This window comes from Mercenaria mercenaria, chromosome 14, assembly GCF_021730395.1.
Source record: "Mercenaria mercenaria strain notata chromosome 14, MADL_Memer_1, whole genome shotgun sequence".
NCBI classification, from domain to species: domain Eukaryota; kingdom Metazoa; phylum Mollusca; class Bivalvia; order Venerida; family Veneridae; genus Mercenaria; species Mercenaria mercenaria.
The window spans coordinates 17,279,492-17,293,825 of NC_069374.1; the positions used below are offsets into that span (position 1 = coordinate 17,279,492).

General features: G+C 33.9%; 1 protein-coding gene across 2 annotated transcripts in view; it reads left to right on the forward strand.

The window, feature by feature from the left end:
* The window catches only part of LOC123526462 (msx2-interacting protein-like), a 73,392-nt gene that overhangs the window by 9,806 nt on the left and 49,252 nt on the right, over positions 1-14,334 (forward strand). Inside the window, exon 2 of one of the 2 annotated variants that reach the window (XM_045305619.2) lies at positions 4,939-5,226. In XM_045305619.2, the coding sequence (XP_045161554.2) occupies positions 4,939-5,226 (288 nt within the window). Of the gene's footprint in view, positions 1-4,938; positions 5,227-5,288; positions 6,225-14,334 lie in introns of those variants that run through there. The other variant, XM_053522989.1, reaches the window with a different exon arrangement.

Genomic DNA, 14,334 nt, shown 5'->3' on the forward strand with positions numbered 1-14,334 from the left:
AAGGAAATAGTATATGAAGTTATTGCAAATGAAACGGATGAGTCCAGAAATATTGACAAACTAGCTAGGGAAATGCTCTGATAAAGATTCAAGCTAAATGTATGCCCTTGGGTCTGGTGTTATCGCTTTTGAAAAGGTTATGGACTTGGAGCATGGCCAAGTTAATAATAAATTGCTGTGTGCAAAGAGACTTTAGATTGTTTATGTATGGCAGAGAGGATTGTAAAAATGGAAAATTGATCAGAGCATTTGGCAGGTCGCCAGAGTAATATAAAAGCTAGCTGTGTAATCGGTGGCAAACAGAACAAAGTCTGAATACATTCAGCTTTTGTAAACTAAATCCAGGTTTTGTTAAAGGCTTACATTCCCTCACAATGGTCATATTGAAATAGATTTAGAACAGCTTGCCAGCAGTGTTAAATTACTCCAAAGCCATGTTTAAATATTAGAGTGCAGATCTATTGAGGGGAACAAAAGCAAATAAAATCCACTTAACATATTTTTGTTTGGTTCAATAAAGTTTTGGCGCAAATTTCAGTTTGCCACGTCAACCAATATAGAATGATCATTACTGGTTACTGGGTAGGTTTTTAAACAAGGGATATCAGTTCATTTATATGGGAGACATTTTCTGTGTTTTATAGATTGTACATAATACTATTTTGAAAGTTATCATTTAGAATTGTTACTGTTCAAAATAAAGCAGGGGAAAAAAGGTATGTAATAAGTTGAATCCCTTGGCTTCAAAAGTGTGTGATATGTGGCCAGTAAATTGTTAGATACAGTCCAGTTTGAAAGAACAGTTTAAGCTGTAAGTTATAAAACTTAAGTTTGGAGACCAGTCTCAAGACTGCCAGCATCTGATTGGTTATTTTTGAGCACAGACATGAAATTAGCCAATGAAAATTTAGCATTTTGAGACTGGCATCCAATCTCAGTCTTATAGGTTAGGTACAGTAAAAGAAGACTTGATTTACACTGACAAGAAAGTTGGGAGTCAATAAATCTGGACAGAATGCAAGGTTTGGAGTGACTGAGAATTTGGAACTCCAGCTATGCTGTGTTCTGTATGTTATGCATTATCAAATTGAGGAAATCAGCGTTGACTGGTTGTGAAAAAGACAGACGTGAGTATTGATCGGAAATTTAAGCACTCTGCCATATTACTTGAGAACCCCAGAGCAGCAGAAGACTGGTAATGAAAAAAAGAACCAGCACTCTGAGTTGTTATAAGTAAACCCCAGAACCGACCTATCTTGATTTCTGTTTCATATAAAAAGTGGATTCAGATATATATATACAGATTTTCTGTTTAGCCATGTTTTTGCTAACAGATGCCAAATGCCAGGCGCTTGCTCATAACTGATGTTTTTTCATTACCGCTGTCTAGCAGCTTCTTCATATATATATATACATATATATATATATATATATGAAAGTAAATCTTGGTCGTAAATTTACTGTAAAATTCAAAAGGAAATAAATTGTAGCCTCTCTGGCCCCCCCACCAGGGCACTGTCCTGGACCCGCAAGGGTGCCTGGACGGCCCCCTTGACCCCCAGCCTTTTCTCCTTTTTAGCTCACCTGTCACAAAGTGACAAGGTGAGCTTTTGTGATCGCATGGCGTCCGTCGTCAGTGCGTGCGTGCGTGCGTGCGTGCGTAAACTTTTGCTTGTGACCACTCTAGAGGTCACATTTTTCACGGGATCTTTATGAAAGTTGGTCAGAATGTTCATCTTGATGATATCTAGGTCAAGTTCGAAACTGGGTCACGTGCGATCAAAAACTAGGTCAGTAGATCTAAAAATAGAAAAACCTTGTGACCTCTCTAGAGGCCATATTTTTCAAGAGATCTTCATGAAAATTTGTCAGAATGTTCACCTTGATGATATCTAGGTCAAGTTCGAAACTGGATCACGTGGGGTCAAAAACTAGGTCAGTAGGTCTAAAAATAGAAAAACCTTGTGACCTCTCTAGAGGCCATATTTCTTAATGGATCTTCATGAAAATTGGTCAGAACGTTCACCTTGATGATATCTAGGTCAAGTTCGAAACTGGATCACGTGGGGTCAAAAACTAGGTCAGTAGATCTAAAAATAGAAAAACCTTGTGACCTCTCTAGGGGCCATATTTTTCATAAGATCTTGATGAAAATTGGTCAGAATGTTCAACTTGATGATATCTAGGTCAATTTCGAAACTTGGTCACGTGGGGTCAAAAACTAGGTCAGTAGGTCTAAAAATAGAAAAACCTTGTGACCTCTCTAGAGGCCATATTTCTCAATGGATCTTCATGAAAATTGGTCAGAATGTTCACCTAGATGATATCTAGGTCTAGTTTGAAACTGGGTCACGTGCGGTCAAAAACTAGGTCAGTAGGTCTGAAAATAGAAAAACTTTGTGACCTCTCTAGAGGCCATATTTTTCATATGATCTTTATGAAAATTGGTCAGAATGTTCACCTTGATGATACCTAGGTCAGGTTCGAAACTTGGTCACGTGCGGTCAATAACAAGGTCAGTAGATCTAAAAATAGAAAAACCTTGTGACCTCTCTAGAGGCCATATTTTTCAAGAGATCTTGATGAAGATTGGTCAGAATGTTCATCTTGATGATATCTAGGTCAAATTCAAAACTGGGTCACGTGCGGTCAAAAACTAGGTCAGTAGGTCTAAAAATAGAAAATTCTTGTGATGTCTCTAGAGGCCATATTTCTCACTGGATCTTCATGAAAGTTGGTGCGAATGTTCAGCTTGATGATATCTGGGTCAAGTTCATAACTGGGACATGTGTGGTCAAAAACTAGGTCAGTAGGTCGAAAAATAGAAAAACCTTGTGACCTCTCTAGAGGCCATATTTTTCACGAGATCTTCATGAAAATTAGTGAGAATGTTCACATTGATGATATCTAGGTCAAGTTTAAAAGTGGGTCACGTGCCTTGAAAAACTAGGTCATTAGGTCAAATAATAGAAAAACCTTGTGACCTCTCTAGAGGTCAATTTATTTTTTCAATGGATCTTCATGAAAATTGGTCAGAATTTTTTATCTTGATGATATCTAGGTCACATATGCTCAAAAACTAGGTCACTTTGTCAAATAATAGAAATAACGACGTCATACTCGGTTCAACACTGGGTCATGTGGGGATAGGTGAGCGATTCAGGACCATCATGGTCCTCTTGTTTTTTTTTGCAATTTTGCCATTCTCATCCATGTAAATAGCATTATAAGTCTTATTTTTGTTAAGAAAATTTATAAAATATGACTGATTTCTGTTTAAAATGTAGGAAGCTTTAAACCAGTATGTTAAACATTGAACCATAACTGTGGTAAACAGATATATATACATTTTTGTATATATAATACATGTATAACAAAGATAGCAGTTTGAGTTTGTATAATTTATTCATAAAAAATGATCCCTTGTAACACGGCAGTTTCCAGGTTGAATATATTAATAATATGACGCGATTAATTCCTCGTCTCATTGGTAGGTAAAATATATTGGTCGCACAGAGGTCTATTAAAAGTAAAATTCACCTTAATACAATAACTTAAACGTATGAAACCGAAAGTGTATATATAAACACAATTATGGGATACCAGTCATATATTCATTACATTGAAATGCCATATTTTTTTGCTTCCGGAGATAATAATCAAGTTGGAGTGTTTGCGGTTTCCAACTCTAGTGAGGCTACATCCGGCTTTTCAAATCATAAATGTGCGCTAAGTTTTCAACCAAATCAAACATTACATCAGGTGTTTCAAAATAGCTGTCCTGAATATATGCTACACCGCAAAATGTTTGAATTTCTTCCCAAGCCAAACAAATGAACAAACACGTTTAGAACCAGTGTTTATCTCTGTTGGCAATCTGCCAACTTGTTCACAAACATTGAATTTTATGGCCAACTCATCATGTGTGTACATATCTATATAAATATTCATGTTCATATCAGTGTACAGAGAAAGATAAAACTGATACCGCTTGTGTCAAGTCTTGCATGTATTTACTGTTCAGTCACTTGAAAATAAAGAAATGAAAAACCCCCATTAATTTTGTAGATCCGTTTGAAGTGGTACAAATATTTTTTTGAAATGGTGTAAAGTTTAATAAATCTAAAGATATATCATATAATGTAATGGCTTTGTCGAGTATAGATTGAAGTGTAATTTGAAAGAACTTCAAAATGTACTTTATTGAATCGATTGATTGTTGTTGTTATTTGAAAATTCACGAGGCATTACATGTCTGGTGCATTGAGTTGAAACCCTAACGCTCTGGTTTGATCCTTTTTAAAGACTGATTTTTTTAGTTCCCTGCCAGTGTTTCACTGGAGAGGACTTGTGATTGGGTCCCAGTCCATCAGTTGGATCTGCAGTAACTGCAAGGTGTTTTTTTCCCCATGAAACTTCATACATGCCTTGATAGCAATATGAAGAATATACACATCCTTATGTTTTGAATGATTTCATTTACAATAACACATGATGCAGTCTTTAAAAACATACACAGTTGAGATCTTCAAATTTTATGTGTTATTTGACTTGTGAAATATACTGTTAACTGCTTTGACAAGTTCCATCTACTGTTTTTAAAGCTTTACACACAAAAAAAAAGCAAAACCTTAGGTATTTGAATAGAGGAAACAGTAATTAACTTTTAATACACGAAAGCTTCAAAATACCAAAATTATATTACCAAACCGAAGATTATGGCACCTAGACATTGCCCTCACATCTACTAAAAAACTTACAAATTTGGCCTAAAAAAAATTCCTTCTTTCCAGTAACATGCTCAAAAAAATTGGGGTAGGTTGGTCGGAATTTTTTTTTTATTATTTTCTTGAAGGAGATGTGAAAATTTTGTTACATGGTGATCTATGGTTCTTAAAATTGGATCATTGTGTCATGGTTTTTTTCTTGTATTTTCAGATTTGGAAAAATACAAAAAGTTAAATTAGAAAGAAAGCCAGATAGTTCATCAGACAGTGACGAAAAGGAAGAAGGATGTATAACAGGTCTTACGGCTACTGTTGCTTTTACTGACATTAAATCTGCATCTAATGCGCATAAAGCTGAGAAAAAAATCGGAAATAATGTACTATCTAGTGAATATAGTTCTGGATTTGGAGCCACAGGAAGTGTTGTGAAAAGGACACATGAACCAGAAATTTTTCCAAGAGTGCCCCCTCCTGCACCCTTCCCAGCTAGAACTAAAGGGTAAGTTTCTACCAGAAGAGAACTGGGGAAAATAGGTTTGAATATTTTGAAGAAAAAAAAATGAAGGAAGATATTAGTCATACATTTATTTTCCTGTTTTTTTTTATATATAAAACTAAAAGTAAGTAGGAAAAGTATATATATAATTATTGTGGAATTAGATAAAAGCTGTGTACGTTCTATTCAATTTGTTTTGTTTTTTTGGCTTGAGAGTTTTTTTTTACATTTTGTATAGAAAACTAACATGATAGTATATTCAAAAGTGTAGTGTGGTATGTGATTTAGTAACTTTTACGTTTTAGCTTTAGCAACTGTTATTTTAGGAAATTAATTGTTAAACCAGCTTAACTGTCCTTGTGTCTGATTAAACAGATATTGTTATGAGTAATTTCAAAATTGTACATGACTTGTACATGTTGGTGTGTAATTTTATGAAATAGTCGATCACTCTTTGTGGTCAGACTAATACATCCTGTTTTAATTAATGAACTTATTTTTCAGCATGCATGTTTTAAGTACTTAATACTATTTTTGTGGTATGTGTAACTAGGATTTATTACAAAAGTCAAAAATATTTTGGATTTACATTGTTGAATATTATATAGCTTTACTTTGATTTTCTGCTCTATGGATTGAAAATTGACGCTTCATGCTGCCGCGAAGATATGACGGAAATAATAGAATATAGTTTTGGAATATGAGACACATATATGAAAAGTGTTGTGATAATTTCCCACTGGATATAATATAACTGTTATATTATTGTATGGCTATCGTATGAAATATTGTGTTGTGAAAAAGGAAAATAAAAGTATGTGAGTATATTCAATAAATTTCATTGGGGTGTTATCTGATAGAGTTGTGGATGTATATATATGAATGCAAGGAATAACTGGCGTAAAAAGATAGGAAAGTTATATTGTAAGATGGAATGTACACGTTATTGGAAATACTGAATGTTCGTATTCGCTGATGGATTACCTCACTAAGACTGTTAGGTAAGTATTCGGAATTAGCATGATAGAAGATTGTTTTTCTTATTCTGCATGGTAACTACTGTCAACATTATTCAATAAAATACATGCAAAGTTAATTGGCTAAAAACATCTGTGTGCAGTTTCTCATTCCTAATTATAAATGCAGTTGTATACAGTATCATACAACAACCGATCACTGATTTGTTTTGCGAACAATTCCTGATATGTATGATTAAAAAATACCTTGGAGACAGCAAGGAACAAAGTTACGAATCCATTGCGGCATTTCTAATAACATACTTGTATCATACCAGAAATGAAGTTATGTTGCTTAAATTTTATCAGCAGTGTATTGAATTTTATGATTTGAAAAAAATGGCATGAGAAACTAGGGATGGTTAAATTGTCAGAAATTATAATATATGAGCCGCGCCATGAGAAAACCAACATAGTGGCTTTGCGACCAACATGGATCCAGACCAGTCTGCGCGTCCGCGCAGTCTGGTCAGGATCCATGCTGTTCCCTTTCAAAGCCTGTTGGAATTAAAGAAACTGATAGCGAACAGGATGGATCCTGACCAGACTGGTCGCAAAGCCACTATGTTGGTTTTCTCATGGCACGGCTCATATCATGGTATATTATGAAACAGCATCAACATATCACACTACGAGTTACATATTATTTTCCTTAAAGTCATGTTTCTAATGAAGTAGAATTGTGCATGTTTCTTTTTCCTATTTGCTATACCAGCACCCTTTCGTGATATGCTAAAGAAGGTTGGAATATAAGATAATCAATTGATACAAGAAACACTGCATTTTTTAGCCATTAAAAAATAGCATTTTAGATGATAATGAATATTGTCAACCAAACTGCTTCCATTTGTTGATCATTGAAATTCTTAATCATATAAGTAACTAAGGGTAGCCCTTTAAACAGGAATTAGCATAGATTATTTTGATGACTGATGTTATGAATCATTTTGTCATTTTTCAAGAAAAAATACTCAGACAACAAAATTTAATGTTTAACTTTATACAAGAAGCTTTATTTAAGTGACATTTTTAAAAACTGTCAAACTGTGTTTTTGTAAGAATATTTAGACGTTTGTTTGAAACTATGTAAATAGTATGTAGAATAACTTGGCTTTTCATTATGATATGTGTATTTTTCACAGTGCTGAGGACTGTAGCTGAAATGTCCTGAGTACCCCAAACTTCTGAACCATAATGATTAATTAGGTTTCTTGGATGTGGTGTTTAGTATTTCAGTACTTAATCAGCATAAACTTGGCTGTGAGCAGTATTTAAAAACAAGCATGTTCTGCATTTGAAAAACATTGTTCATGCATTATACCACTGGAACCTTTTGACATTTAACACACCTGTGTTGCTTCATAAGGACATCGTTGATATCAAAAAGACAAGACAGAAAGAACCAAGACACAAGGAAGGATCAGCTCATTTGCAGGATATATTCAACCATATTAATTACAAAAAAAAAATGTAGGGAAAATTTTTTTAAGTGTATTTGGCTTAATTTTGTTTACATCTGCTTTCAGATTAAAAACTTTGTGGCCATTCCTTCGGAGCTCCAGTATTTTGTATTTTGCAAAGGCAAACAGCATTGTTAGAAAATAGGACTAAAACATAAATAACAAAATTACAGCTTGGATATAACTGAAAACATCAATGGGGATGCATTCCCAATCCTACTTGGGCAAATGTCCTGTAAAGTCTTTCTGTAACAGTTTATTTGTTTACCAGAAAGGATTCATAATTGTCATTGTTTTGATTGATGTGTGACAAGGCGTGCTCATAAAATATGAAGGTAGTGTTTTAAGATGGGGGAAAAGGTCTATTTTATGCCACTTTCCTGCATGGCCTGTCAACATCATATTGATGCAAAATGGGCAAAACCTTGCATATGTTGTTTTTTTTTGTACTTTGTTTGAATCCGTATGTAATTAGAACATTTTTGTATAGCTTTCTAAAGGTTGAGCTTTGTCTTGTTTGATTTTGCATTTGATTGTATTTTCTACTCTTCGAAGAATTAGATTTTTTGCTTTTCATAGTAAAATGTAACATTCTCTCATATTTAAAATAATAACCAGTATGTAAAAATTTCAAATTTGATGTTTTTTTGTTTTTTTTTTCAAAACATCTGCAGTTGGCTATGTTAGGTCTGATTCCTATAAGCAATTTGCTTACAATTCTTCCCAGGTGCAAATTACTGAAAGTTGTATTATCTTCTCCAGCTCCATACTTAGATGTCAGTTAGGCTCCATTTTTCTAGATTTAAAGACAATCAAAAAATGATTTTTTTTTTTTTTTTAATGAAAAATATTAATTTATTTTTATAAAAGACTAGCATAGATGGATTAAGTTTATTGAACCCATTTTTTTTTTGTTTGGGGGTTGGGGATAATGGCATGGCAGTCAGCATCTCAACATAAATTAAAAATAGGATGTTTTTGTAAATTAAAACCTTTTAAAACACATAATTATAAAGTATCAAAACTTGTTGCCAGAATTTTGGAGCTCTGGATTGGGAATGCAGATCTTTCAGCCTTTTCAACCTTTATGTATTGCCTGAGACAGTACAAATATTATCCCTTACCTATTTTTTAGAAATTACTCACAAACTAAGGTAGACTAAAAAGTATTATTTTTTTTGTTTTTTTAAAAAGAGAAGTTTTTCAGTGCAGCTGAGTTTTCGGTTTACTTGTTGTTGTTTTTTTATTTAATATATACAAAATGAAGTGAAGAGGAGGTAGAATTGAACTTTGTAGCACTCCAGTTGACATTGGTTTTGCCAAAGAACTATTTTAACACTATGAAGATGTTACTGAAGCTTCATTATTGTTTTATTTATAAAAATGTCTTTAACATTAAATTTTATGTGCCCAGGTATTTATTTACTGATGAAATATATTAAGGAGTAAGATTTTAATATGAATAAAATCAAAAACATCATGTGTCTAAAGAGAGCGAATGAGCGTACCGTAATCAGTTTCTGACCATAATATGTAGCATATAAACCATTCTGTTTGGACACCTGTTAGTAGGTTATTTAGTTATGTAACATTCTGTTTATTTGTGTAGTAACTTGTGTAAAATAGGGTGTAGGTGTTATTATACACATTAACATAATATTGTGCAAAATGACAAGTGCTCTCTCATAATCAATACTGGGTAATATTACACAATTGTATGCATAAGTCATGGTAATTGACTGTTATTTACGTTTGTGTAATAGGTTTGGTAATGTTACACAATTATATGTAACATTGTGTGTAGAAACAGTTAACATAGCTGTGTAGCTGTAGATCATGTGTACAAGTAAACTTTGATAAGATGAAATTACTGATTAGAAGGGAAGTGGTTCAATTTACAAATAATGCTCTTGGCTATATGACAAAAGTTTGATGAACATTTAATGACCTTTTGTAAAATGATAAAAATTTCAAATCGTTGAGCTTTGTCCTTTTAGATAAGTAATTTATTAGGACACACCTGTTACACTTGACTCAGTACATATATCATACAGCATTCATATTTGAATTTATGAATATATAAAATGAATAAATAATGAAGAAAAATGTTAAGACTAAGCCCTGATCTATATAAGTTTTAAACCGTACTGTGCCTTTTCTCTTTGGCAGTCATATGCTTACACAAAAGTCATGCGGGAATTTTCGGAACTTAATTTCTTTACTGAATATTGACTGTGGAAAGTAAAAAAAAAAAAATGCCTTTTATGTCTATGTTACCTTTGAATTTCAACTACGTCTTCCTGCACTTGAGCACTGTATCATTCTGGTTGAACCGAAACCATAGATTTAGGCCATGGAACCCAATGGTTACGTTATATACTGTTGGTTATAAATAACTCTGTTACTAGACTGCATAAATAGATTGACTCACAGCCCTGAATAGAATGATGTAGCAAATCTTGATTGACAACCAGTGATGAAAGATTCATGCAATCTACATATCCAGGAAAAATGCTTTATTGATCATCATCAAGGAAAAAAAAACACAAGCTTCCTATTAGTGGTGAATCCATTACTTTTACTCATTATCTGGTTCTGGCTTCAGACAGAATATCAAATCTATTTCCATGGTAACAGTTTCTGTTCTATTGATTTCTCTCAAGTTAGAGATTTCCCTTCTCAATCAAGAATCCGTTTTCAATAAACTTTTTTTCTTTCTTCCTATGCCTGTTAGAATAATGCAGAAATCTTCTGGGAGTAACAGCTGCTGAAACAAGAGGCTCAGGGAGCAGTTGTTATACAATTAGAGAGGGAGAAATCAATATGAAAAAAATCATGTAGCAGCTGATGATTACAATTTATGGGGCCTTATGTTACAAGATAAAGAAGAAAATAGATTTTTGTTCAGATTCATGGCTTCCCTGGTGTGTTGAAAGTGCAGGAAAAACTGTGTTGAAAATCAGCGGTTTGTTTCAGATTAAGCTTATTATGCAGTAAATTGGGATACTTCGTTTGAAGATCCATGTTAGAAATTCAATTAGAAATTCTAGAGTGTATCTCCAAACACTTCCACAGTCTTTTGAAGATTACGTGACACTTTTATGTGGTTGTTGTTCAAGAAGCATCAAAGTTCCGCAGGGAAATCTCCTAAGAACACTCAAGTGTTTATGCCGCCCTCGTTTATCTTTACTGCTGGAAGTTTCGTGTGTAATGAAACAATTAGGATGTTATGTTGTAGCAGAGTTGTGCCAAGATTTCTATTTAATCATGCCAAATACCTCTACCATTAACATACCTTTTTTCCATGGGAAAACAGAAAATCAGATTGGACTGATATAGATAAGAATCTGATGTGCACTGTTTCTGCTGCAGCATGTTTTTTTATTAGTATAATTATTGTACAGGCCTGTCTGCCATCCTGCAGCTTGTACATTTGTACCTGTATAAATTTTGCAGAACATTCAGACACTTTTAACACTGTACTAAATTTTTATAGGAACTCATAACTTAGCAAGTTTTCTTAGTTTTTTCTTTTAGATTATCTGACTTTAAGTTAGTTACTTCGAATTGTAGAGGAGTTTCTGCAGGGATTGAAATTTAGGCTTTTCTTTTAATTAATAGGAAAAGAAGATTAAAAGATATTAGTGGCTTTATAGGTCTGTTATTCCTCTTAGTTTTACAGAAAATGGTTAAGCCTTTGTAGGAAAAGGGTATTCTTCATTGTTTTGTGCCTCTTAGTTTTACATAAAATGGTTTAGCCTTTGTAGGAAAAGGGTATTCTTTAGAAAATATCACTAGAGCACTGGGATGGTGATTTCTTTGTCCTTTCAATCTGATAAAAACTAAAAGTCTGAAAGAAATTCTGAATGACATTATTAAAAGACTTGCTGTTTCTAATTTGATGTTTATATCAATATTGGGTTAAAAGCTTTTTCGTCATTCATTACGGTAATTGTGTTTACTTCAATTTACCCAGTAGGATTGTTTCTTAAATATTATGTTTTCTCATAATGCCTTAGAACAAAGGGAGTAGATGTAGTTGAAAACAATTTTCTTCACTACAGATACAAAAACAGACCGGGGATTTTGTTGAAGAGTTATCCAGGTGTGTTCTATATCTACAGATATATCATTAAACTGAGTTACTTTATCTGTTGTCAGATTATTCTCTAAAAATATTTCCATGGCAACTGAAAAATGAGTGCATTGTTGAAAATAGCTTTGTACATGTATAATAGATGGGGAATTTCACTTGGCAGGTTTCCATTATGTCTGAGTGACATGCAAAATGAGTGTCCTATTTTCTCTAATCAAAATGACATTCTACCAGTATAACCCTTTGTCCTTTCCTGTTTTCATGCTTTTTATCAAATGCTGAAAGTTTAGGGCTGTGACAACTAAATGATCCGAGTTGAGAAAGTTGGTTTGCCGCTAAGCAAGGAATCCTTGTATCTTTTTTCAGATGTACAATGAAAGCAAGTTGGTTATAGTTTGTGCCACTTTTTAGCTCACCTGAGCACGAAGTGCTCAAAGGTGAGCTTTAGTGATCACCCTGTGTCCGGCGTCCGTCGTCGTCCGTCCGTCCGTCCGTCCGTCCGTCGTCAACAATTTGACTGTTAACACTCTAGAGGTCACATTTTTGACCCAATCTTAATGAAACTTGGTCAGAATGTTACCCTCAATAAAATCTTGGACGAGTTCGATATTGGGTCATCTGGGATCAAAAACTAGGTCATCAGGTCAAATCAAAGGAAAAGCTTGTTAACACTCTAGAGGTCACATTTTTGGCCCAGTCTTAATGAAACTTGGTCAGAATGTTACCCTCAATAAAATCTTGGACGAGTTCGATATTGGGTCATCTGGGGTCAAAAACTAGCTCATCAGGTCAAATCAAAGGAAAAGCTTGTTAACACTCTAGAGGTCACAATTTTGGCCCAATCTTAATGAAACTTGGTCAGGATGTTACCCTAAATAAAATCTTGGACGAGTTCGATATTGGGTCATCTTGGTTCAAAAACTAGGTCACCAGGTCAAATCAAAGAAAAAGCTTGTTAACACTCTAGAGGTCACATTTTTGGCCCAATCTTAATGAAACTTGGTCAGAATGTTACCCTCAATAAAATCTTGGACGAGTTCGATATTTGGTTATCTGGGTTCATAAACTAGGTCACCAGGTCAAATCAAAGGAAAAGCTTGTTAACACTGTAGAAGCCGCATTTATGACTGTATCTTCATGAAACTTGGTCAGATTGTTAATATTGATGATCTTAAGGTCCAGTTTGAATCTGGGTCATGTAGGATAAAAAAACTAGGTCACCAAGCCAAATCAAATGAAAAGCTAGTTTACACTAGAGGCCACATTTATGACCATACCTTAATGAAACTTGGTCAAATCTTGATGATCTATAGCTCAAGTTCAAATCTGGGTTAGGTGGGTCAAAAACTAGGTCACTAGGTCATATCAAAGGAAAAGCTTGTTAACACTCTCGAGGCCACATTTATGACTATATCTTCATGAAACTTAATCAGAATGTTAAACTTGATGATCTTTAGGGCAATTTTGAATCTGGGTCATGTCGGGTCAAAAACTAGGTCACGGGTCAAATCAAAGGAAAAGCTAATTAACACTGTAGAGGCCACGTTTATGACCATATCTTAATGAAACTTGGTCAGAATGTTAATCTTGATGATCTTTAGGTCAAGTTTAAATCTGGGTCAGATGGAGTCAAAAACTAGGTCACTAGGTCATATCAAAGGAAAAGCTTGTTAACACTCTAGAGGCCACATTTATAACTATATCTTCATGAAACTTAGTCAGAATGTTAAACTTGATGGTCTTTAGGTCAAGTTAGAATCTTGGTCATGTCGGGTCAAAAACTAGGTCACGGGGGTCAAATAAAAGGAATAGTTAGTTAACACTTTAAGAGGCCACATTTATGACCATATCTTAATGAAACTTGTTCAGAATGTTAATCTTGATGATCTATAGGTCAAGTTTAAATCTGGGTCAGGTGTGTTAAAAAACTAGGTCACTAGGCCAAATCAAAGGAAAAGCTTGTTAAGACTCTAGAGGCCAGATTTATGACTGTATCTTCATGAAACTTAATCAGAATGTTAATCTTGATGATCTTTAGGTCAAGTTCGAATCTGGGTCATGTGGGGGCAAAAACTAGGTCACCGGGTCAAATCAAAGGAAAAGCTAGTTAACACTTTAGAGGCTTCATTTATGACCATATCTTAATGAAACTTGGTCAGAATGTTGATCTTGATGATCTATAGGTCAATAGGTCAGGTGAGCGATACAGGGCCTTCATGGCCCTCTTGTTTTAAAATAACTATCAAGTACTTGAGTTTATACTTTGTCAAAGTTCAATCGTTCTATCTGAAGAAATATGATGAAATACCAGTTTTAGTAGTTTGCTTTAGTTTTCATAGAAATATTGATCTAAACTGGTTTAAAACAGCTGTCAGTATTCCTGTTGTATGTTGATGAATCATAGAAATGTATACATATATATATAAATGTATATATTTGTGACCTAAATGGAAGAGAATGTACTTTGCGCCTTTTATTTTATTCAGAGATTTTTCAGTGTTGATGATAGAGATAAAATAGTCAAGAAAAGAAAAACAAG